The sequence below is a fragment of the Tamandua tetradactyla genome, chromosome 11, assembly GCF_023851605.1.
Source record: "Tamandua tetradactyla isolate mTamTet1 chromosome 11, mTamTet1.pri, whole genome shotgun sequence".
NCBI lineage: Eukaryota > Metazoa > Chordata > Mammalia > Pilosa > Myrmecophagidae > Tamandua > Tamandua tetradactyla.
This window is the reverse complement of record NC_135337.1, coordinates 61,214,398-61,238,514: the sequence shown is the minus strand read 5'-3', so window position 1 is coordinate 61,238,514 and position 24,117 is coordinate 61,214,398. Positions and strand designations below refer to the sequence as shown.

At 34.9% G+C, this 24,117-nt stretch overlaps 1 protein-coding gene across 2 annotated transcripts in view; it reads left to right on the top strand.

Annotated features, from left to right (window-relative positions):
• RAVER2 (ribonucleoprotein, PTB binding 2) overlaps window positions 1-24,117 on the top strand; it is a 113,203-nt gene that overhangs the window by 58,441 nt on the left and 30,645 nt on the right. For both annotated transcript variants that reach the window (XM_077120710.1, XM_077120711.1), the window contains exons 6-11: window positions 5,292-5,377; window positions 7,005-7,109; window positions 7,278-7,389; window positions 9,401-9,657; window positions 15,931-16,042; window positions 17,224-17,360. In XM_077120710.1, the coding sequence (XP_076976825.1) occupies window positions 5,292-5,377; window positions 7,005-7,109; window positions 7,278-7,389; window positions 9,401-9,657; window positions 15,931-16,042; window positions 17,224-17,360 (809 nt within the window). The remainder of the gene's footprint in view (window positions 1-5,291; window positions 5,378-7,004; window positions 7,110-7,277; window positions 7,390-9,400; window positions 9,658-15,930; window positions 16,043-17,223; window positions 17,361-24,117) is intronic.

Below are 24,117 nucleotides of genomic sequence, written 5' to 3'. Positions count from 1 at the left end.
TGTAGATTTCTTAGGATTTTCTTTATCATATCATCTGTGAATAAACACAGTCTTACTTCTTCCTTCCAAATATGTATGTCTTCTATTTAATTTTCTTTCCTTAATGCAATAGATAGAAATTCCAGTAACATTGCGTATGGAAGTAGAGTGTACATCCTTACCTTGTTCCAAATGATAGGAGAAAGCATTCATGCTTTCATTATTATGTATTATGTTTGTTATAGTTTTTTACCAATTTCCTTTATCAAATTGGGAAGTTCCCTTCTATTCTTAGATTGCTGAGAAATCTTGATGAATGTTGGAATTTGTTAAATCTTTTTCTCCATTGAGATGTTTTTCTTTCATGACTGTTAATATGATGAATTACTTTGAATGATTTTTGAATGTTAAACCAACCTTTCATTCCTAGGGTAAATTCCACTTGGCCATGGCATATATTAAAATCCTTTCAATGTATTGTTGGATTTGGTGTGGCAAAATTTAATTTAGAATTTGTATATCTATGCTCATGAGGGATATTGGTCCATAATTTGCTTGTAACATTTTTCTTGGTTTGAATATCAGGATAATGCTGGCCTTAGAATGATTTGGGAAATATTCCTTCCTCTTAAATTTTCAGGAAGAACTGGTAAACAATGGATATTTTTTTTCCTTATATATTTGGTATATCTCACTAATAAAATCATCTGTGTCTTGAATTTTCTTGAAGATTTCTAACTAAAAATTAATTCATTTCTAAGAAATATATAAATGCTATTCAGGCTATCTATTTCTCTTGAGTAAACTTTGGTAATTAGTGTCTTTTCTAGTTTGCTAGGTGCTGGAATGAGATAGAAACAGAACGGCTTTTGAAAAGGGGAATTAATAAGTTGCTAGTTTACAGTTTTAAGGCCGTGAAAATGTCCAGATTAAGGTAAGACTATGAAAATATCCAAATTAAGGCACCAACAAGAGGTTACTTTTACTCAAAGAAGGCCGATGAAGTTTGGGGTTTCTCTCTCAGCTGGAGGGGCACATGGCAACATCTGCTAGCTTCTCTTTTGGCTTTGCATTTTCCTTCTTTATCTCCAAAGGTCTCTGGCTGCATGGGCTCTAAAGCTTTTCCTAAATGGTTCCCTCTTCAAAGGCTCCAGTAAGCAAACCCCACCTTGAATGGATGGAGATGCATCTCCATGGAAACCATTTAATCAAGAGTTAGCCCCACACAGTTGGGTGGATCACAGCTCCATGGAAACAATCAGAAAGCTCCCATCCAGCAATATTGAATGAGGATTAAAGAACTTGGCTTTTCTGGGGTACACAACAGTTTCATACTGGCACAGTAACTTTCAAGGAAATTATCAGTTTGGGGTAAATTGTCATATATTGATATAATGTTGTTAATAGCATTCTCTTATTATTTTAGTATTTTTAGGGTCTATAATGATATGCCCTTCCTTATTCCTGATATTGGTGATTTGTATCTTCTCTCTTTTTTCCTGATCTGTCTGGTTGTAGGTTTATCAGTATTATTGATCATCTGAAAGAATCAGTTTTGGTTTCATTAATTTATTTGTTTTATGTTTTCTTTTTCACTTTAATTTTTATTTCATCTGCTTATTTTCAGCTTTACGTGTTCTGCTTTTTTTCTGGTTTCTTAAGGTAGAAATAGGTTATTCCTCTTTTCTAATAGGTATTTAATATCGCAAATTTCCCTCTTAGAACTGCATCACATGGGCGTTGACATGTCATGTTTCCATTTTCAGTCAGTTCAGAACACTTCCTAGTTTCCATTTTTGATTTTTGACCCATGGGTTATTTATAGGTGTGTTATTGAGACTCCAAAATATTTGCGATTTTTCAAATAACTTTGGTTACTGAATTAAAATCGCATCCATCTGTGGTCAGAGAACATACTGTGCATAATTTAAATTCTTTTATGCTTATTGAGACTTGTTTCATGGCTGAGAACATGGCTACATGGCACATGCCCCATGTGTGCAGGGATGTTTCTGTGCGCATGTTCCATGTGTAGCCTGCCTTGGCGGGGTGGAGTGTTTTGTCGGTTTGGTTGATGGTCATGTTCACATCTTCCATTTATTACTGATTTCCTGTCAAGTTACTCTATTACTTAACTGAGAGGAGGAGTGGGGCACAGGCAGGGTCCTAGTTAAGGGTAAGGGGGCAGGTAGGTTGTGAGGCTGTAAACATTTTTGCGGTGTTTTGGTTCCTGTTGTTGTTTAAAAAAATGGGCACTGTTATCTTCAGTTACAAGTTGTGAAGAAAAGTGTATTTCATTGTTTTACAGTAAAATGCAAGTTTCTGAAAATAGGAAGAAAGGGAAGTGTAGAAACTCTAACCATAATAGTGAATTTATCTACTTTTTCTTTTAAGTCTCAGTTTCTGATGCTTTGATATTACTATAGCCACTGCAATTTTCTTTTCATTAATGCTGCATAACTTTATATATATTATTAGTAAGAGTATCTTCTAATCTTCCAAGTGGGTTTGTATTTTAGGTGACCTTGGAAAATCCTGTTCTTAGGTTTCTCATGTGATATAGTCATATGGAAATTCTGGCAGAGCTCTAATAATCTGTGACTTTAAAACTAAAATGTAGTTTTAAAAATTTTGGCATCTGTTACTTATTATTCCCATAATTTTTTGAGGAAGAAGATTTTCATTTCTCTTTGAAAGAGAATAAATCTAGGTCTTTGTAATTAGATGATTTGCTTCAGATTGTCATTAATATAAGTGTGGATGTGTCTTAACTCTACTTCAAATCCAGAATTAAGAAAACAAAGCTATTAGTCAAGTAATATTTTTCCCAATTTTCTACACATAACTCTCTAACATTTTATTGGCAAGGCAGCTGCTTTCTATATTTCCACCCAGAAGTGCCTTTTTCCTACATTGGAATAGATAACAGAATCCTAGAAGGATCCTCTTCTCTGTATCTTCTCTTTCTCATAAATCCCGTAAACTGGTACCATAATTAAATGTTCCCTCCATTTCCACACACTCTGGGAATTTCCTCCTTTGCTAGAGAAAATATTTGAAACTGTTGAATTAGTGGTTCTTGTGAGTTAACTGATTTTAATTCTGTTCCTGAAACCAAGATCATTTACCACCCTTGCTCTCTGAGATTATCCAAGTATTTACCGCGCTGGACGCAACAAGTATTCTTTTCACTAGTCTTTCAAGTTCAATGTTTATATTTGCCAAGTTTTTTCATTGCAGAAAGATATTACGGGGATGTTTTCTGGACTCTAAATACTTAGTTTTTAAAAAATATGGCGCTTTTCCAGCCAGCATAAACCTTCACAGCAACCTTTACTCTTTTAACATTTTTTATTGTTAAATATAACATTGTTTTTACTACAAAGAAAAGAAAAAAAAGCACTGATTTTCAAAGTATTTTCAACAAGTAGATTCAGAACAGAGGGGAGTTTGTTATGGGTTATCATTCCACTATTTCAGATTTTTCCTTCTAACTGCTCCAAAACACTGGAGCATAGAAGAAATATCTCTGTGTGTGTGTGTGTGTGTGTGTAAAATAACAAATATTCAAAAAAGCAATAAATTCAAAGGACATTGCAACGATTGCTGGTAGGGCAGATTTCAGAGTTTGTTATGGGTTACAATTTCACAATTTTAGGTTTTTACTTCTAGCTGCTCTAAGATACTGGCCACTAAAACAAATATCAGTCTAATGATCCAGCAATCATACTTGTTTGTTTAAACTCTACCTTCTTTGTATAACTCCACCATCCCCTTTGATCTTTCTCCCACTTTTTAGGGGTATTTGGGCTGTGCCCATTCTAGCTTTTTTATGTTGAAAGGGGCTGTTGATAATATGAGATGAGGGATTGAACTAGCTGATCTTCTAGAGTGCCTGGCCCCTCAAGGTGTCAGGACTTATCTGGTACAGGGACCCATCTGAAGGTTGTAGGTTTCTAGAAAGTTACCCTAGTGCATGGAACCTTTGTAGAATCTTATATATTGCCCTACGTGTTCTTTAGGGTTGGCTAGAGTGGTTTTGTTTGGGGTTTGGCAAATTATGATAGGTAGTAATGTCTAACTGAAGCTTGCATAAGATGACCTCCAGAGTAGCCTCTCCACTCTATTTGAACTCTCTCAGCCACTGATACCTTATTTGTTACACTTCTTTTCTCCTTTTTGGTCACGATGGCATTGTTGATCCCACGGTGCTAGGGCCAGACTCCCAAGCCACCAGGGAGACTTTCACCCGTGGATGTCATGTCCTATGTAGCGGGGAGGGCAATAGTTTCCCTTACAGAGCTGAGTATAGCAACCTTTTAGTTAGGTTATAAATGTTTTTATTAATGAACAGTGGCTTCCTAATAAGCCACTCATCCTAATGATCAAATCTTCCATATTAACTACAGTGAAAACATGGCTCATTCTAAAGGAAGCACTTTTTACAGTTAATTTTCCAAAGACGTAATTGACTGCGTCAACAAGTAAATTCTTTGAAATACTCTTCAAAGCATGGAATGAACCTGTGGAGATATTATATATAATTTTCAAATATTTTTGATCATTGCATTAGATGGTTTGTGAAGTAACATCTAATATGACATTCTGTCATGCTAGTTAACTGTTGCATTGCTAGAGAATTTGTTATGACTTTTCAGTTATTTCATAATAATCAGATGAAATGGCTTCATATGTTTTGTATCTCATGGTACTTCTTGCCTATGTATATTATCTATTCTAAAATAATCTCTTCTGAAATGTACTCTGATATTTAAACTCCTGGATTTAATTAAAAGTATAATTACTGTTTATTTTTTATCAATTATATTGTGTTTTATTTCTTTTGTGTTTTTATTATGTAAATAATTTTTCTACATTTTTCTTATCAAATGAATCATAAAGTTTTCAAGGACAGGGGATTGTATCTTGTACTTGTCCTTTCCCCAGATCCCCTACCCCTACCAAAATTGACCAAACACCTAAAAATTACTGAACAAACAACAGGGGTTCAATAAATATTTTCTTGCTAAAATAAAAGATGGACTTACTTTTGTTGTATTTAGAGAAAAATAAGCCTAGGTTTGGTGTTTGTTAACATTATCCCAAAAGGCATAGTAATTTTAAAATAAATTCCAGGGTTGATTCACAAGAAAAGGATTCTGCTACTTTTTGACCAATAACAAGGTCAGTATATTATTGAATTTCCAATGGATTTGTTTAAAGAAATATTCACTTACCCATTTTGGAGCTTGTTTTATTTTTTAATCCCATATATATCATAAAGTTAAATTTTTACTTTTATTTTCTCAAAGCAGTTCTTGGAACACCTCACAGCTTGCCACATCTGATGAATCCATCCATCTCCCCTGCATTTTTACATTTGAATAAAGCACATCAGGTATATAAATAGCATTGAGTACTAAAGCATCAAAAATTTGGAGTAAATATTTTGTTTTTTCTTAACACTTGAAGTTCTCAAGAAATTAAATGAGTATCTTGCTTTTTAAAAAATCCTTAATAAAAAGTTCAGCCACGTTAAACAAAGAGAGTGCATTGGATCAAATAAAGCTAATCAAGATAGTATGTATGTGTGTATTTATATACATTCCTATTTCTAGGGCATTAAGAGGGGAAGAGGGATATTTTGTGGTGTAGTTGGTCTAGAAGTAAATCATTAGTTTAAAACAAGCCTTCTTAGGTAGTCTTAACTCAAAAAAGATTTCCAGAAAGAAAAAATAAATGAATAAACAGTAATTCTTAAAAATTTAATCAATGTTATTAAAAATAATTCGTATACCTAGGTTAGTTAAGAATGTTTTTCTTACGTTTCTCAGATAAGAGCTTTTAAAATGTGTTATTATTTGTAAATAACCATAATATTGGACATAAATATTATACATTAATGCAGGGACTGTTTAAGGCTGTGTATATATAGAATCCTAAGAACACATCAAACCTAATGCATTATAGGTGCTTAATGGAGATTGAACAAACGAATATCTGTTCCTAATCCTGGTTATTTTTTTTAATGAATGAAGACCTGCCCTTATTCACTATTGCAAGTCTAATATGTACTAGTAGATGCTCTGCTAGCATTGAGACAACAGCATTAAACAAAGCATTCATAGTCCCATTCTTGCAGCATTTCAGCAAATCGGAAAAACAAACATTAAACCAGTTAATTGCAGCAAGGTGTAAAGAGTGATGAGAGGCGTTCAGAGTATGAGAATATTCCCATTGTTTTAGGATAAAAACTGAAGTGTTTAATTTTACCTGTACGGCACGGTTCACCTGGTTCCTCCTGCTTCTCAAGTTCATTGGCCATCACTGTCTGCAGCTCCAGTGACCCACTTTTGGGCCTCGAGCAACACTGTTCCCTCCTCTTGGATCTTTCTCCTGATGTTCCTTCTGCCTGGAACGTTTCCCAACCCCAACGCCTAATTCCCCCAGAGTTCACCAAGTTATTCCTGTGCAGCTTTCAGATCTCAGCTCAGGAGTTAGTTCCTCAAGGAAATCTTCCTTGACCCTTCCAGTCTAAATCAAGTCCTCCATTATTTGTTTATTTACTTCTTGTATTTTTCCTTCATACACATATCATCATTAGCAATTAAATTTTGTTTTATTACTAATTAGAGTCTCCCTTCCCAGGAGTCTATAAAATCCATAAAGGCAGGCCATCTTGTAGTTCTCACTCGGTAGCTCAGTGCCTGACGCATAGAAAGTGCTCAATAAATATTTGAATGATTAAATGAACAAATACACAATTAAATATAATTAACACTGTTACTAAAGGCAGAAAGGGGAGAGGGAAGGGAGGAAAGGATTAAAAGCAAGAAAGAAGGGATGTGGAATTAGTCAAGTTGTGTATTTGGAAATAATTTATTAACATCACCCTAAATTGGAAACTGGGATACTAAGAAGCTGTTGCTTAGATCAACTGCAGAATTGAACTTTAAAGTTAATTGGCTTATACAACAAACAATTTTTCAAAATTAAGCTAACTTAATGTTTTGTCATTTTTACAGAGCTCAGTTATGGGTAATACCTGTAATTTATTCCTTCAGAATCTTTCTCATGTATCATTGGCTCAGCAATCATTAGTGAAGTTTGAGACTATTCATTCTAATAATGTAAGTATTATAGTATTTTTTTCTTTTGAGAATGCATTTTTCTTTTCTATAATAAGATTGTTGAACACATTGTTTATGAATTTGTAGCCTTCTGATTATGTTTGATTATGTTACATCTTCCCTTTACTTCCAATGGAAAAAGTTGTAATTATTTTTCTTCTTTTGTAGAAGCCTGGCTTACTTGGAGAACCCCCAGCTATGGTCATTCAAACTGCTTTAGGGATGGGGTCAGCACTTCCATTGAAAACGGAGTTGGGGCATCACGGAGAAGCACATAAAAGTAAATGATATGTATTTACTGAACAATCAGTAAACACTTAGTTTTAAGATTCAGATATAGTCAATCTATCTATATTCTTTTATCTACAAAAAAGATCCAATTTGAATTTTATTTGGGAAGACATTTAAAATTTTGGGAAGCCTCCTGGCATTTCTATTTTTAGAAATTATATTATATTAGAAAACTGTTGATAAGTTATTGATGGACTTGTTTTCATGCTCAGATAAGACTTTCCCCGTTGGGTGTGCTTTAATATTTTATGAATGTTCACAGTGGTATGAGATGAAGACTTAAGATCTGTTTGAAATAACATGCTGCCCACTGGGCGGACAGGATGTTACATAAACATCTGTTTAATTTTGGCCTGGCAAAGAAAACCTGGGCTTTTGAAAAAGAAATATCTGGTATTTGTAAATTTGAAGTTTTATTACCTATTTGTATCATTTTAAAAATCTATTCTCTACATTACTAGAAAGAAAATAACACTATCTGCCCCTGAAAATAGGACAAAGTAAACAAAAATTATTTTGGAAAAATAAGAACATGGTCATATTCCAAGATTTCTTATTTGAATGAGATTTTGAAATGTCGTTTTAGTTTTAAGCATAATTGAAATTTGCTTAGAATTGAGTGTGCTGAGGAAAAACACTCAGAACACATCAGTAATAAAAAATAGTCGATTAAATATAGGTAGCTTCCTAGCCTGTTGTACATAAAACCAGCTAGTCAGATGATCAGACAGCTCAGTCAATTATGACTGCCGGATAAAAGTTAAACCAGTATACAGACAGATACAGAATTTTTAATGCATGATAGGGTCCGTCTTTTCAAAAATTAAATGTTCTGCAACTGGGCATTGATGCCGATGTTTATTATTTACAGTGGATTAAAACATAAGCCTTTTGCTTTCATCTGTGCTGACAAGAACACTGAAAATGCAGTGTCTAAATATAATGAAGTAGTGAGTAATTTGTGTCAAAGAGGTATTTATTAAGGGTGTGCTTCATCTTAATCTGTAATTATACATTCTGACTATTAGATTTTAATCCGTCTTGAGTCTTCCTCTGAAAAGATAATTTACTATAGTCTATAAAGAAAGAATATATGAAAATATACTGCTAAAGGATAGAACCGAAGTATCCATGTCTAAGTATACTTGTAGTTTTACTGAATTTGTAAAATGTAAGTTGGACTTGAAATATTTATCAAAACTAGCTCTTTTCATTTAATTTTGACCTGTCGATTTTTTTTTTAAGTGGTGTGATTCTTCAGGGCTTTCTTATTAAAGGTTTAATTTCTTCCAGAATTTCTTGTTCCCTGTAAATAAAAGCATAAAACTTTAATCTGTTAAATTTAGTTCTTATCAATTCACAAATAGTAATTTTTTTTAACTAGTAATGTGGCTAGTGTTTAATAATCAACTCTAGCATTCGCGAATTTCTGCACGTAAGAATTCCAGCAAGAGCCGATTTCAGGTTCCCAGTGTGAAGACACTGAGCTTGCGAGTTGGGAAGAGATGTGCACAGTCCCCTCTCATGAGCTGGTTGGTGTGAGCCGGCTAACCAAATTTAGTGTTGGATTCAGTTAAACTTTAACTTTTAAGTGTCAGAGAACTTTTTAAATGAAGACTTAACTTAATTTTTCCCTTCAAGTAAGGAAGCAGGCGTATCACAATGATTAGGCATGAAACAAGTCCGTATGTAATTTAAATGCCTGAAGTGCATAAATTTTGCCTTCAGCCTTCTAAAATACACAATTAAAACTTGGATTTTTTAAGACGTAATATCACTGTGGCTGCCTAGGAAGCTGTTGAAAATACGAAGAGTATCATTATTGTTATAGGTATCGGTTTTTCGTAGAGGAATTTCCTAACTTACAATCTCTCTCTCATTTTTTGAGCATAAGAGTTCTGTAATAAGCACTAAGAAGGTTTTCAGTATTTTGTCCCCTGATTAACAGCATCAAAGGGACCAATGTGAATGAGTCTTGTCTAAATTGTGCTTCTCTGCAGCCTCGAATCTGATCCCAGCTCAAGCAGCTGTCACCGCAGGGATGGGCATAGTACCCTTCTTTCCAAATCAGCACGTGGTTGGACAGGCTGGGCCAGGCCACAGCTGTTCTCAGGAGAAGAAGTCGGTCACAGCGGGACTGGCAGAGGGAGTGTTCTCAGGGTCACAGGCTCATCTTCAGAGCTTTGCAGGTCTCACCGCTGGAGGTTTGCTGATGGGGCCCCACAAGCACCAGCAGAGTCAGCCAAAAGGCACTGAGGTGAGTTCAGGGGTGAGGAAATGCTGTGTGTGTGCACATGCGTGCGCGCGTGCGCGTGTATTCCTTTTCATTGTATCTTTTTTTAAAAATATTTTTATTGTAAACTTTAACAAACATACAAACTTTCTTGACATATGACATACAAACATTCTATACATGGTGTATAATCAGTGGCTTATAATATCACGTAGTTGTGTATTCATCACCATGATCATTTTTTTAGAACATTTGCATCGCTCTAGAAAAAGAAATAAAAAGTAAAAAAAACTCATACATAACATTCCCCTTACCCCTCCCTCTCATTGACCACTAGTATTTCCATCTACCCAATATTTTTTTTTATTTTATTTTTTTAAATACCGAAAAACACCAAATAACACAAACATTCCTATTTTGGTCATTCCGTTCTACATATATAATCAGTAATTCACAGTATCATCACGTAGTTGCATATTCATCATCATGATCATTTCTTGGAACATTTGCTTCTATTCAGAAAAAGAAAACAAAAACAGAAAAAAAAAATTATACACACCATACCCCTTACCCCTCCCTTTCATTGATCACTAGCATTTCAAACTAAATTTATTTTAACATTTGTTCCCCCTATTATTTATTTTTATTCCATGTGTTCTACTCATCTGTTGACAAGGTAGACAAAAGGAGCTGCAGACACAAGGTTTTCACAATCACACAGTCACATTGTGAAAGCTCTATCATTATACAATCATCTTCAAGAAACGTGGCTACTGGAACACAGCTCTACATTTTCAGGCAGTTCCCTCCAGCCTCTCCATTACATCTTGAATACCAAGGTGATATCTACTTAATTATAAGAATAACCTCCAGGATAACCTCTCGACTCTGTTTGGAATCTCTCAGCCATTGACACTTTGTCTTATTTCACTCTTCCTCCTTTTGGTCGAGAAGGTTTTCTCAGTTCCTTAATGCTGAGTCTCGGCTCATTCTAGGGTTTTTCTCAATCCCTTGATGCTGAGTCTCAGCTCATTCTAGGATTTCTGTCCCATGTTGCCAGGAAGGTCCACACCCCTGGGAGTCATGTCCCATGTAGACGGGGAGGGTGGTGAGTTTGCTTGTTGTGTTGGCTGGAGAGAGAGGCCACATCTGAGCAACAAAAGAGGTTCTCCTGGGGACGACACTTAGGCCTAATTTTGAATGGTCTTGACCTATCCGTTGTGGGGTTAAGTTTCATATGAACAAACCTCAAGACTGGGGGCTCAGCCTTTAGCTTTGGTTGTCCACACTGCTTGTGAGAATATCAAGAATTCAACTTGGAGAGGTTGAATTTTCCCCTATTCTCACCATTCCCCGAAGGGGACTTTGCAAATACTTTTTTATTCACTGATCATATCACTCTGGGATTTATCAGGGCATCACTCTGGACAAACCAACAAAATCTCATGTCCTACTCAGGGTTCCATGTACTTATATAGTGTTCAATTAAGCTGTCTACCTAAGTTATATTAAGAAATGCACTAGTCAAAATATAAATTTTATACCAAATAAACGTTTTTTGCTTTTGTGTCTCACATAAGTTGAAATTTTAAAATATTAATTACCATCTATTTTCAGCACCCTGCAGTAATGACATTCCTTTGTTCTTCCTCATGCAAAAACATTTTTAAAATTTGTACATTTAGTCACTATCATTATACACTCTAGGCATTCCCAGATTATACCATCTCAATCTTTATTGTCTATCTTTCTTTCTGATTTCATTTGTGCCCCTTTCATTGTATCTTAAGTGAAATTACTCTAATTTTGGAGTAGTCCATTTTGGAGTGTTGTTTAACAGGTGGCATAATTTATGAAATATTATAAAGTAATCTGAGCTAATCTTGAGTTTCAGAGGAAGTTAATAATATAACTGAGTTATACAAATGTGAATTGCAGATTTGATAATTGCTATGTCAAGGAAATGATTGCTTCCCCATAGTTTATGTTTATTTCTCAAGATACAAGAAGAAAGGTTACATTCTTTTAAAGAAGCACCTATTATAAACAAAATTAAGAAAACCTCCTTCTGGTAAGTTGTGTCAGCTCAGTTTTGAGACTATGCTTGATTTCTTGGCACTCTGCAAGGAGAATAATTTTTGTTTGAGTAAAATGAGTTTGTTATGTTTATGATAATTTAAATGATTCTTCTTATAAATATTCTACTTTCTGAAAATTTTAAGAAAAATGTGTATGGCTTTTAGAAACACTATATTTTTAAAATAGATTTTGATTAATAAACTAATCGAAGTTCAAAAATTTTTTGGAAAAGCTTATGTGTATCATTAAAACTTTAAAAAATATATACTGTTATTACTTAAAAGTCTTTCTAAGTAAATAAATACTGTTCTTTAAAACTCATTCATTTTTCTCTATTTAAATGATATACGGCCAATTAAGGCATTATTTTAATATTTAAGACAGAACAGTTATATTTTACCTGAGAAATATGTCAGTTATTGAAGTCTGTTCTGTTCAAAATAATCTGCTCTGTGTTTTAATTTTGGAAGTTTTATATCATTCAATTGGTTCATATACCAATGACATTATAAATATTATAATTAGCAGGTAGAATAAAGTATTTTTAGTTTTTAACGTTTTTGTATTCTAAAACGTTCTTTGGTTTGTAAGTGGTATAAAACTTAGGCTATAAATAGTATGTGGGGGAAAAAATTAAGATAGTTGATTGTTTTCAAATACGAAAATATTAATATGGAATATGTAAGGGGCTTTGGTGTCACCGAGTCAGAGCAGGAGTTATGGATAGAGTGTCCTGCAAAGGTACATTGAGAAGGCAAAGGCGATTCTTTATAAAATGAATTTTAAAAATTCATCTGCCATGTCAGTCGGTTGTTGAGGGAAATTAAGCATGTAGCTCCCACATACACTGCAGTTTTCTGCATAGGTTCTTTAGTTCATTGAAAGCACCAGTGTCTTTAGAAAGCCTGGATTTGAGAGGAGTCACATAATGGGCACATGGAAAACTCTCTGGAAGAGGGTGGTAGACATGGGACAGGGACTGGAAAACAAGTCATGTGAAGAATTGGGAGAAGTGCCTATCTGGAACCTGGAAAAGGAAAGACTGGTTGGACATAATTTTTGAAATATTCAAAGAGTAATAATATGATATTTTGTGTTTCTCCAGTGGACAGAACTAGTCCAGTAAGTTTAACAAAAAGTAAGGCAAACTTAGGCTCAGTAAGGAAGAATAATTCAAGCTTTCAAACAGATAAAAGTATGATTACTTTACAGACATGTGAACATTGTATCACTGCAAACATGTAGACTCCGGGTGAGCGTCTGAGACGGATGTTGTATAAGAGATGTCTCTTAGAATAGAGGGTTGGACCAGGTAATCTCAGAGTGTGTTTTTCAGTTGTAAGATTTTATACCATGCTTAGGATCCGCCTTACCTTGGCTTTAGACTTTCAGATCTCATTTTTAAATTATGTTGACTAGCGATTCCTGATTCTGCCTTTTTGTCAGTCATCTCTGAAATTAAAAAAATAACAATACATAGAGGATGCCAGGCCCTACCTCCCTGCCCTTGAGATTTTTATTCAAGAAGTTAGGAGTGAGATTCCAGCATGTATTTTTCCTTGTTTGTTTCTAACTTGGTGATTCTAAGACCCAGCCTGAGTTGAGAACTCCTGATACGGATATAACCTGGTTGCCTTAGCAGTCTGAGTACTTTAGGAACAAAAGTGTGAGACTTGTTTGCTGGCTACCTTTCCTCCACTCACTCAGTCACTGGATTTTCTTACTCTCCGCCCTTCCCAGGCTGTAGCTCTTCTCTGGTGGTTCCACTCTGTCATGGTTTTAGCTCATACCTATAAACGTAAGGTTCTAGCTTGGTCATCTTTTGAGCTTTCTTCTCCACTGTACTCTGAACTTCTGCAGAGTAGAGACTTGTCTTCCTCATTTTTGTATTGCCAATACTTACCACAATGCCTGGCACATACTAAATATTCAGTAAATGCATGTGGAATGAGTGAATACATCTAAATCTGTGATTTGTACATCATAAACAAAGATGAACTTCTTCAGGGCTTATCGATATATACAAGACAGACTTCTACAATACTGGCCAGATAAGAGGCACATGTAATTAACGCTGGTTCTCAAATGTAGAAATAAGCACGTGGGATTATAGTTTCTTCATTCTGGTCGGAGATCAAAATAAAAATTAATTTAAAATAAAAACTTAGCTAGTAGCTTTCACTTTGGTTATAGTAACCTGGAGTGTGTCCATTTTAAAGTGTTCACTTAACATTAGAAATGATAAATAAAATTTTCTAACAGAAGAAAATGACGTACACTGAAGAGCCATACAATTTATTCTCGTTTTTTTCTGTTGAAGAAATACTATAGTCTTTACACTTAAATCATTACATAAAAAATACTGACATAATTTTAAGAAGAGTGTGTTTCTAGGACTGTACTTAACTCTAAATGTGGAATATGGGTTTGTTAAATCCATTTATTTTGTTAGGTATTATTTTTAGTACAAGAAGTAAATAAGTTTTTGCTTGGAGCATCTGGTTGTCCCCATGCAATATTAGATAAGAATCTTAACTGAAAACGTGATGGATCATTTCTGGGCATGAGGTATAGAAGTTTTTTGCAATGAATATGACTTGTCTCCTGGTTTGAGTGAGAAAGTTAGACAAGATGACCTGTAATTCCCTTTCAGTTCTCAAGTTTGATGGTTCTAGAATTGTTTAAAATGAACAAAAAATTGAAAATATAATAGCAAGTCTTCCAGCTTTTGGCCTGGCACGTGTGGTGCATAGAAGTTTTCTCTCCCATCCTTACAACAAGATAAAAGCTGAAAGACAACTCTTCTTAGATTCTTCAGAGAATTGAGGTCACAGGGCAAACCACTGCCCTGAAGGCAGGAGGCAGATAAAGAGAAGCACGGCTGACCTAGAGAAGCAGCCCAGTGGCAGAGCGGCTCTGCTGGGGCCAGGACTGAGAACTGCAGTGGAAAGAACTGCAAGGCTGAGACCTTACTTTAAGAAGTTTTAGGAAAACCCAAAACAACAGGGGAAACAAAAACCAAAGACACCAGAGGAAATTCTAGTCTTTGACACCTGCAGCCACTGCAAACAGTAAACACAGCCTAACTCCTGGCCAGATGAACGTAAGTCCATACACTGAAGACCTGAAAAGACTGCATATGGTGTATGAGTCCAGCTGTGTGACATTGTGGAAAAGGTAAAACTAGAGAGACAGTAAAAAGATCAGGGGTTGTCATGGGCTCCAGGGGGTGGGTGGGAACAAGGGGTGAATAGTGGAGCATGGGGCATTTTTGAGGCCATGAAACTATGCTGTAGAGTACCATGTTGGTGGAAACATGACATTATGCATTTGTCAAAAACCACAAAATTGTAGACGCAGTGAACCCTAATGTAATCTGTGGACTTTAGGCACTAAAAATGTAGCTAATAGTGGATCAGTATTATATTAGCTCAACAAATATACCACACTAAAGCAGGCTACTAGTAGGGGACTACCCTGGTGTGGGGGTAATTGGAAATTGTACTGCTGTTAAGTGTTCTGTAAACTTAAAATTGCTCTGAAGATACATTTTATTAATAGAATAATAGGTAGAATATAATCATTTTTATCAACATTGTTTCAGTTTGTTAAAGCTGCTGGAATGCAATATATCAGAAATGGACTGGCTTTTACAAAGGGCATTTGTTAAATTACAAGTTACAATTCTGAGGCCATGAAAATGTCTAAATTAAGGCACCAACGTGAGGATATGTTCTTGGGGAAAGGCTGCTGGCATCCGGGGTTGCCCTGTCACACGGAAAGGCACATATTTTGATGTCTGCTAGTCCTTCTCCCCAAAATGTCCCTGTGGGCATTTTCTTCCTCTCTTCTTGTGGCTGTGAGCTCTCTACAAGATGTCTCTCCCTTACAGGTCTCCAGCTAACAGATTAAGACCCACCTTGGATGGACAGAGGGCTACATCTCCGTGGAAACAACCTAATCTAAAAGTCCCTCCCAATAATAGGTCTGCCCCCACAAGACTGGATTAAAAGAACATAAGTTTTTCTGGGCCCATAACAGATTCAGTCTGGCACAAACATCCATAAATATTTCATTTGTTTATATCCTCAAAGATTAGGTTTCATAAATTTTTTATCACACTAGACTAGATTATTGAAGAATAGTTATTTTCTCTACTTCTGTATTTTTATTTCCTCGTATTTCTTAAATACCCTCTCTTTTGTTTTTGACAACTAGGCTGTCTCTAAAAGTCAGACATCACTCTTGGGAGAGCCACCAAAAGAAATTCGGCTCAGTAAAAATCCATACTTGAACTTGGCAAGTGTGCTGCCCAGCATGTGTTTATCATGTAAGTAAGGCTCTGGATTAATATTTAGGAGTGTCATTGACTTATTTCCATAGTGAATTTTACTTTACTTTTTAACTTAATAGAAGCAAATAATGCCTATTCATCTAATTAAGGTCTAAATTTTGACCCTAGTCTTTAAATAAAAATAACTGACTCTTAAAATACACACTATTTTATTTGTTGAAAACATACAGTATTTTAAAAGACTATAATCAAGTTATTGAATTATATGTAATTATTATTAAAGTAATTGGGGGAAAAGAAGTATTTGGTAATACTGTAATTCTTTACAATAGAGAAAGAGTTGTATTTCTAAATCAGAGGTAAAACCTCAAAGGAATCTAAAGTACCCAGAATGCTTGCTAGGTTTAAGTCTCAAAAACACAAGCAAAAATACCCCAAAGTATTTGTACTACTGATAATTAGCAAAAGGGGAATTATCATTTGGTTTTTTGTAGGATTCTTTCATTTCTTCAATCAAATATTAACTATTTAAATATAGTTTTAAGGGAAAAATCACAAACATGTTGTGCTCTAGGTAGGAAGGTATTCACTGCATCATTGATTGTTAATACTGAAGAACCAGACTTTAATGGTCATCAATAAGGAGCAGTTAAATAAATGATTCATTATAAAATGAAATATTATGGGACTTTTTTTTGATTGAGGGATTTCTACATGTACAAATATGAATTGATCTCCAGAGCATATTGTTAAGTGAAAAAAGCAAATGTATATTTACTATGACTACATTTATGTTTATTTTCATTTATATGGCATTAACAAGAATGGTTAATTTATGGGTTTTTTCCTTTTTTTGCCTGGGCAGGCACTGGAAATCAAATCCGGGTCTCCTGCATGGCAGGCGAGGATTCTGCCTGCTAAGCCACCGTGGCCCTAATTTATGTTTTTTATGGCTTGTTTTAGAGATTAGACATATATATTTTTAAATGTTCCCCTCAAAATTATTTATCCCTAGGACAAATTTCCATTTTGTATTTCAAGTAAGTGAAGCAATATCATGTAGTATATATATCTGTATGTATTTTTTTTCCCCTTGGGGATAATAAATATAATGTACTGGCAAATTAAAATTTGTCTTCTGTTTGAGATTTGAACTGAGTTTTGTACTCTATAATAAAGTAACCTAAATAAAATAAACTTACTGATTTTGCTTTTAGCCCCTGCAAGTAAAACCACTCTGCAGAAGACCGGAATTGCAGGCAACCTTCTAGATGCAATCTCTCAGGGAAATGATTCACAACACGCTTTGGAAAAGTGCATTGCTTATTCTCAGCCTTTTGGTGATTATGCACAGGTAAATAATTTTCAGGTTCTGATGTTATTTAGAAAAATTCGTTCAAATATCTGTATTCTCTGAATATGAAGTTGTGATTTCCATCATCGTAGTCAAGTAAAATTGCGTAATCTGCACAATATTTCTTGCTTACCATTGGCAGTTTGGGGACATAGAGATTTTGCAGTATCGTTTTGCACTAGATATTTACTCCTCATTGTTTACACCAGCAGTTGGCAAGCTGTAGCCCACAGTCTATAACTGGCCCACCACCTGTTTTTTTTGTTTGTTTGTTTGTTTGTTTTTAATACATGGGCAGGCACCGGGAATCAAACCCAGGTCCTCTGGCATTCCAGGCAAGTGTTCTTGCCTGCTGAGCCACTGTGGCCCTCACCACCTGTTTTTATAAATAAAGTTTTATTGGAACACAGCCACATCCATTCATTTAGATGTTGTCTATGCTGCTTTCATGCTACAATAGCAGAGACTGTTTGGCCTGCAAGACTCAAATGTTTACTCTCTGGCCCTTTACAGAAAAAGTCAGCTAACCTCTGATTTATACCAGTGTAGACCTGACTAAGAAACCCAAGGAATATGCTCCTCTAGACATAAGCCTAAGTAAAGCCACACCTATACTCACTTTTACACCAACCAGTCCATCAATATTAAAAATTAGATTCAAAAGATATACTGTGTCATTACTTAAATATCTCAGTTTTGCTTTGGCTCTTTCTTCTCCATTATGCTTAGAGACTTATACTGAGAGTAATTGTCATGTTAGCATTATATGAGTATGGAATTATGAGAGTCTTATAATTAACAGTTCTGATTCCTATTTCTCAGACCAGTCAGCTTCTTTTCAGCTCTGACCGTTGGAGGAATGCCTCCACTTTAATGCCTGGTAACTTGCATTTTAGTTTCTGACTCTGAATTTACTTATTCTAATTATTTCACGTCAGTGAGGTGTCAGTGAGATCATAAATTTGCCCTTTTGTACCTGGCTTAGTTTACTCAACATGATATCTTCCAGGTTTATCCATGCTGTCGCATGTATCAGAACTTCATTCCTTTTTATAGCTGAATAATATTCCTTTGTATTTATATACCACAATCCATTGTATGCTTATACCACATTTTGTTTATCTGTTGTCTGTTGTGTTTATCTTTGAAAATGTGAGTAATGTCACTATAAAATCAGTGTGAAAATGTCTCTTCAAGTCTCTGCTTTCAGTTCTTCTGGGTATAAACCTAGAAATAGGAATTGTCAGGTCGTATGGTAATTCTGTAGTTAACTTTATGAGGACCCACCAAACTGTCTCCACAGTGACTGTACCATTTTACATTCTCTCCAACAATGAACAAGTGTTCCTATTTCTCTGCATCTTCTCCAATACTTTATTTTCTGTCTTTTTAATAGTAGCACTTCTAGAGGGTGTGAAATAGTATCTCACTGTGGTTCTGATTTGCATTTCCCTGATGGCTAATGATATTGAGCATCTTTCCATGTGTTTTTTTTTTATTGTTGTTGTTGTTTTGTTTTTGCTGTTTGTATGTCTTCATTGGAGAAATATCTCTTCAACTTTTTAGCTAATTTTTTAATTGGGTTGTGTGTCTTTTTGTTGTCAAGTTGTAGGATTTCTTTATATGTTCTGGGTTTTTTACTCCCTTGTCAGATATGTGGTTTCCAAACATTTTCTTCCATTCTGTAAGTTGTCTTTCTAGTTTCATGATGAAGTACTTTGTGCAAAAGTTTTTAATTTTGATGAAGTCATATTACCTATTTTTCCTTTGGCTGCTCATGCTTTTGGTATAAAGTCTAAGAAATCGTTGCCTAATACAAGGTCCTGAAGATGCTTTCGTATGTTTTCTTCTAGGAATTGTATAGTTTTAGTTCTTCAATTTAGGTCTTTGATCCATTTTGGGGTTTATTTTTATATATGGTGTGGGGTAGGGGTCCTCTTGCATTCTTTTGCTTATGGGTTTTCCTAGTACCATTTGTTGAAGAAACTGTTCTTTTCCAATTAAGTGAAAACTTGACTTGGCACCCGTGTCAAAAATCAGTTGGCTGTAGATATGAGAGTTTACTTCTGAACTGTCAGTTTTTTCCATTGTGCCAGTACCATATTGTTTTGATTACTGTGGCTTTGTAATAACTTTTAAAATTGGAAAGTGTAAGTCTTTCAACTTTGTTCTTTTTCAGAATGTTTTTGGCTATTTTGGGCTTCCTACAGTCCCCTGTAAATTTCTTTTTTTTTTTTTTTTTCCCACATGGGCAGGCACCGGGAATCAAACCCGGGTCCTCTGGCATCGCAGGCAAGCATTCCTGCCTGCTGAGCCACCATGGCCTGCCCCCCTGTAAATTTCATGATTATTTTTTCCATTTCTGTAAAGAAAGCTGTTGGAATTTTTATCGAGATTACATTGAATCTGTAAGTTGCTTTGGATAGAATAGACATTGTAGTAACATTTAGTCTTCCAGTCCATGAACACATAATTTCCTACCATTTATAAAGGTCATCTTTGATTTATTTTAGCATTGTTTTGTAGTTTTTCATGTACAAGTTCTTTACATCCTTGATTAAATTTTTTCTTAGACATTTTATCTTTTTAGTTGTTATTATAAAGGGATTTGTTTTCTTGATTTCCTTTTTGGATTTATAGTTGATGTATAGAAACATAACTGGTTTTCGCTCATTGATCTTGTACCCTGCCACTTTGTTGAATTCATTTCTTAGTTCTAGCAGTGTTGTTGTGGTTTTTCAGGAATTTTAAAATATAGGATCATGTACTAGATAAAGACTTAAATCACTTATTTTGAATATGGTCAGAGAATTTAAAGGGAATCATCTAAGGAACTATGAGGGTAATATCTCACCAAATAGAGAATATCAATAAGAGATAGAAATTATATTTTAAAAGAATCAAATAGAAATTCTAGAATTGAAAAGGGTGATTGAAATGGAGAATTCATTAGTGGTACTCAACAGCATGTTTGAACAGGCAGAAAAAGACTCAGCAAATTTGGAGATAGAGCAATTGAGATTATCCAGACTGGGAAACAGAAGATGAAGAGAATGAAGAAACAGGCAGGAGCTTTAAGATGTATGGGGCACCATGAAGCATAATGGGAGTCACAGACTAATTGCACAGAGTTAGTTTAGAAAGAACAAATGAGGAAATAATGGCTCAAACTTTCTACACATCCAAGAAACTTAGTGAACTCAAGTAAGAGAAACCAAAAAAGATCATCACCTAAGCATAAATAATCAAACTATCAAAAACCAAAGACAAGAAAAAAATGTTTAGGCAATAAAAGAGTAGTGATTCATGAGATACAAGGAAATCTCTATAAGATTAAAGCTGTGTTCTCATTAGAAATGGAGAATCAGAAGGGAATGGAATGGCATGTGCCTCAAAGAGCTGAAAGAAAAAGTGTCAACCAACAGCTTTATGCCCAACAAAACTGTCCTTCAAAAATGAAGAAGTTAAGACATTCCTGGATAAACAAAAACTGAGAGAATCTGTCATGAACAGACCTACTGTCTCTCTCTCACACACACACACACACACACACACGCAAAACCACTAAAGAAAGTCCTTCATGTTGGAATGAAAGGACACTAGACAGTAACTTGAACCCACATGAAGAAATAGAGCATTATATAAAATAGTATAAAAGTCTTTTTAATTGTAAATGTGTTTTTTTGTATCTTAACACAAGTTCTTCAAGCAATAATGATAAATTTGTGTTGTTGGGCATACAGTGTATACAGATGTAGTTTTTATGACAGTAACATCAAATTAGACATGAAGAGAAAACAGATCTACATAGAAACAAAGTTCCTGTATACTATTTAAATTAATTTTTGTTAAGTTGAACAAGATTGTTATAAATTAAGATGTTAATGTACTCCCTAGGCCAATCACTAAGAAATTATCTCAAAAACATACAGTGAGAGAAACACCAAGGTAATTAAAATGGTATATGAAAAAGTATCTATTTAACACACAAAAAAGCAGTAATGGAGGCATACAAAAACAAAAAGACATAACGTAAAAGAAAGCAAATGGCAAAATGTCACTTGTAAATTCTATTTTGAGTAATTATAACAAATGTAAATGGATAAACATTCCAATTAAAAGGCAGAGATTAACAGAATTTTTAAAAATTTAGAAAGAAACATGACCCAAGTTTATACTGTCTGTAAGAGATTCACTTTAGCTTCAAAGACACAAATAGATTGAAGGTAAAACAATATACCATGCAAAGAGTAACCAAATGAGAGCTGGAGTTGCTATATTAATTTTAGATGAAATATATTTTTAAGATCATAATTGTTATTGGAGACAAATAAGGACATTTAAAAATGATAAAATGTCAGTCCACCATGAAGATATTGAAAGATGCACCCATATCTGCACCTATAAACAGAGCCCCAAAACATATGAAACGCAGATTGTCAGAAATAAAGGGAGGACTGGACAATTTGACCGAAATGCTTGGAGACTTCATTACTTCCCTTTCCATAATGGATAAAACAACTGTAGAGAATATCATTAAGGAAAGAGAAGACATGAACAACGTCTTCTAGTTATTATACACTAGGTGGGCATAACACAACTGTAGAATAGTCTGCCCAATGACAGCAGAATGCATATTCTTCTCAAGTGCACATAGAACATTCTCCTGAATAAATCATACATTAGGCCATAAAATGTTTCAGTAAATTTAAAAGAAAGAATTAAAATAATAAAATGCATGTTCTCTAACTGCAGCAGATTAGAAATAGCAATAAGTAACAGAAGGATATTGGGGAAATCTGCAACTATGGGGAAATTAAACAACCCCCCACATAACCAGTGGGTCAGAGAAGAAGTCACAAGTGAAATGAAAAAAAAATATGCTGAAATGAATTAAAACAAAAATACAATGGACTGAAATTTATGGGATACTGCAAATGTAGTGCTTAAGAGGGCACTTTATAGCTGTTAATGCCTATGTTGGAAAAGATGAAAGATCTCAAATCCGTAAATAACCTAACATTCCATCTTTTTATAAAACTTTTTTTATTGTGTAGTACAACATATATACAAAGCAAAGAAATAAAAAAGCAATAGTTTTCAAAGCACTCTTCAAAAAATGGTTACAGGATAGATCCAAGAGTTTGTCATGGACTACCATACAACCTCTCATGTTTTTCCTTCTAGCTGCTCCAGAATATAGGAGGCTAGATGGCTTAAATACTTTTTTATCATCACAACCGACTTTTTTTCCTTCTTTTTTTTGTGGACAATAACGTATATACATAAAAGCTATAAATTTCCAAACACAGGACCACAATTAGTTTTAGAACATATTTCAGACTTTGAAATGGGTTACAATTTCATGATTTTAGGTTTTTAATTCTAGCCGCTCTAAAATACTAGCGACTAAAAGAGATATCGGTTTATTGATTCAGCATTCGTATTCATTTGTTAAATCCTGTCTTTTATGTATAATTTCACCATCACCTTTGATCTTTCCATACCACTCATTGGAGTTGTTTGGGCTATGGCAATTCTAAATTTTTGATATTGGAAGGGTCTGTCACTAATATGCGGTAGGAAGATAGAACTAACTGATGTTCTGGAGAGACTGGGCTAGGTTTCAGGACTTACCTGAACCAGGGAACCATCTGGAGGTTGTAGATTTCTGGCAGGTTACTCTAGTGCCTGGAACCCTTGTGGAATCTTATAAATTGCCCTAGGTGTTCTTTTAGCATTGACTGGAATGGTCCTGGTTGGGGGTTGGCAGGTTATGATGGGTAGCAAGGTCTACCTGAAGCTGTGTAAGAGCAACCTCCAGAGTAGCCTCTAGACTCTATTTGAACTCTACCACTGATGCGTTATTAGTTGTACTTCTTTTCCCCCTTTTGGTCAGGATGGAATTGTTGATCCCATGGTGCCAGGTCTGGATTCATCCCTGGGAGTCATCTCCCACGTCACAGGGAGACTTTTACCCCTAGATGTCATGTCCCACTTAGTGGGGAGGGCAATGATTTCACTTGCAGAGTTGGGCTTAGACTGATGCCACATCTGAGCAACAACAGAGGTCCTCCAGAAGTAACTCTTAGGCATGCCTATAGTTAGTCTATGCTTCTATGCTACCTACATAAGCTTCACAAGAGTAAGCCTCATGATTGAGGGCATGGTCTATTGATTTGAGTATCACTAAAGTTTGACACAGTATCGGCATTCTCTGTTGGTAAGGTTTAATTGTTCCATATTCTTTCTTCCTTCCCTCAGGGGACTTTGCCAATACTTTTTATCTGGTTAATGTATTCTAGGATGTTTCCAGGCATTACAATAATCTGTATAAAATGAAAGGACCTCTTTCTCATTCTGTGCTCCCTGTGTTTCAGTTGTTCAAATGAGCTATACAGATAGGTTGAATTAGATTATGCACTACAGAAAATTTCAGTTCCAGATCAAATAAACCTTTATCTTCCACTGGTCTCAAAGAGTATGTGTGGTTCGAAAATACAATCACTGTCTTTCTTACCCCTGTGTTCTGAATCATGTTAATCCCAATCTGTTGGGTTTATCTCTAAATATCTAAATATCTTATCTCTAAATATCAAGTTTAAACAGCCTCTCAAAATTTAGAAATAATAATCACCACTCTGGACTTAATGTGTCTGCTCTAAAAGCTTACAATCTAAGCCCCTGTTTTCTTATAAGCATTTTCTAAAGGTGACCACACCATTGTTGTTTCTTTGTTTCTGGCTTATTTTGTCTC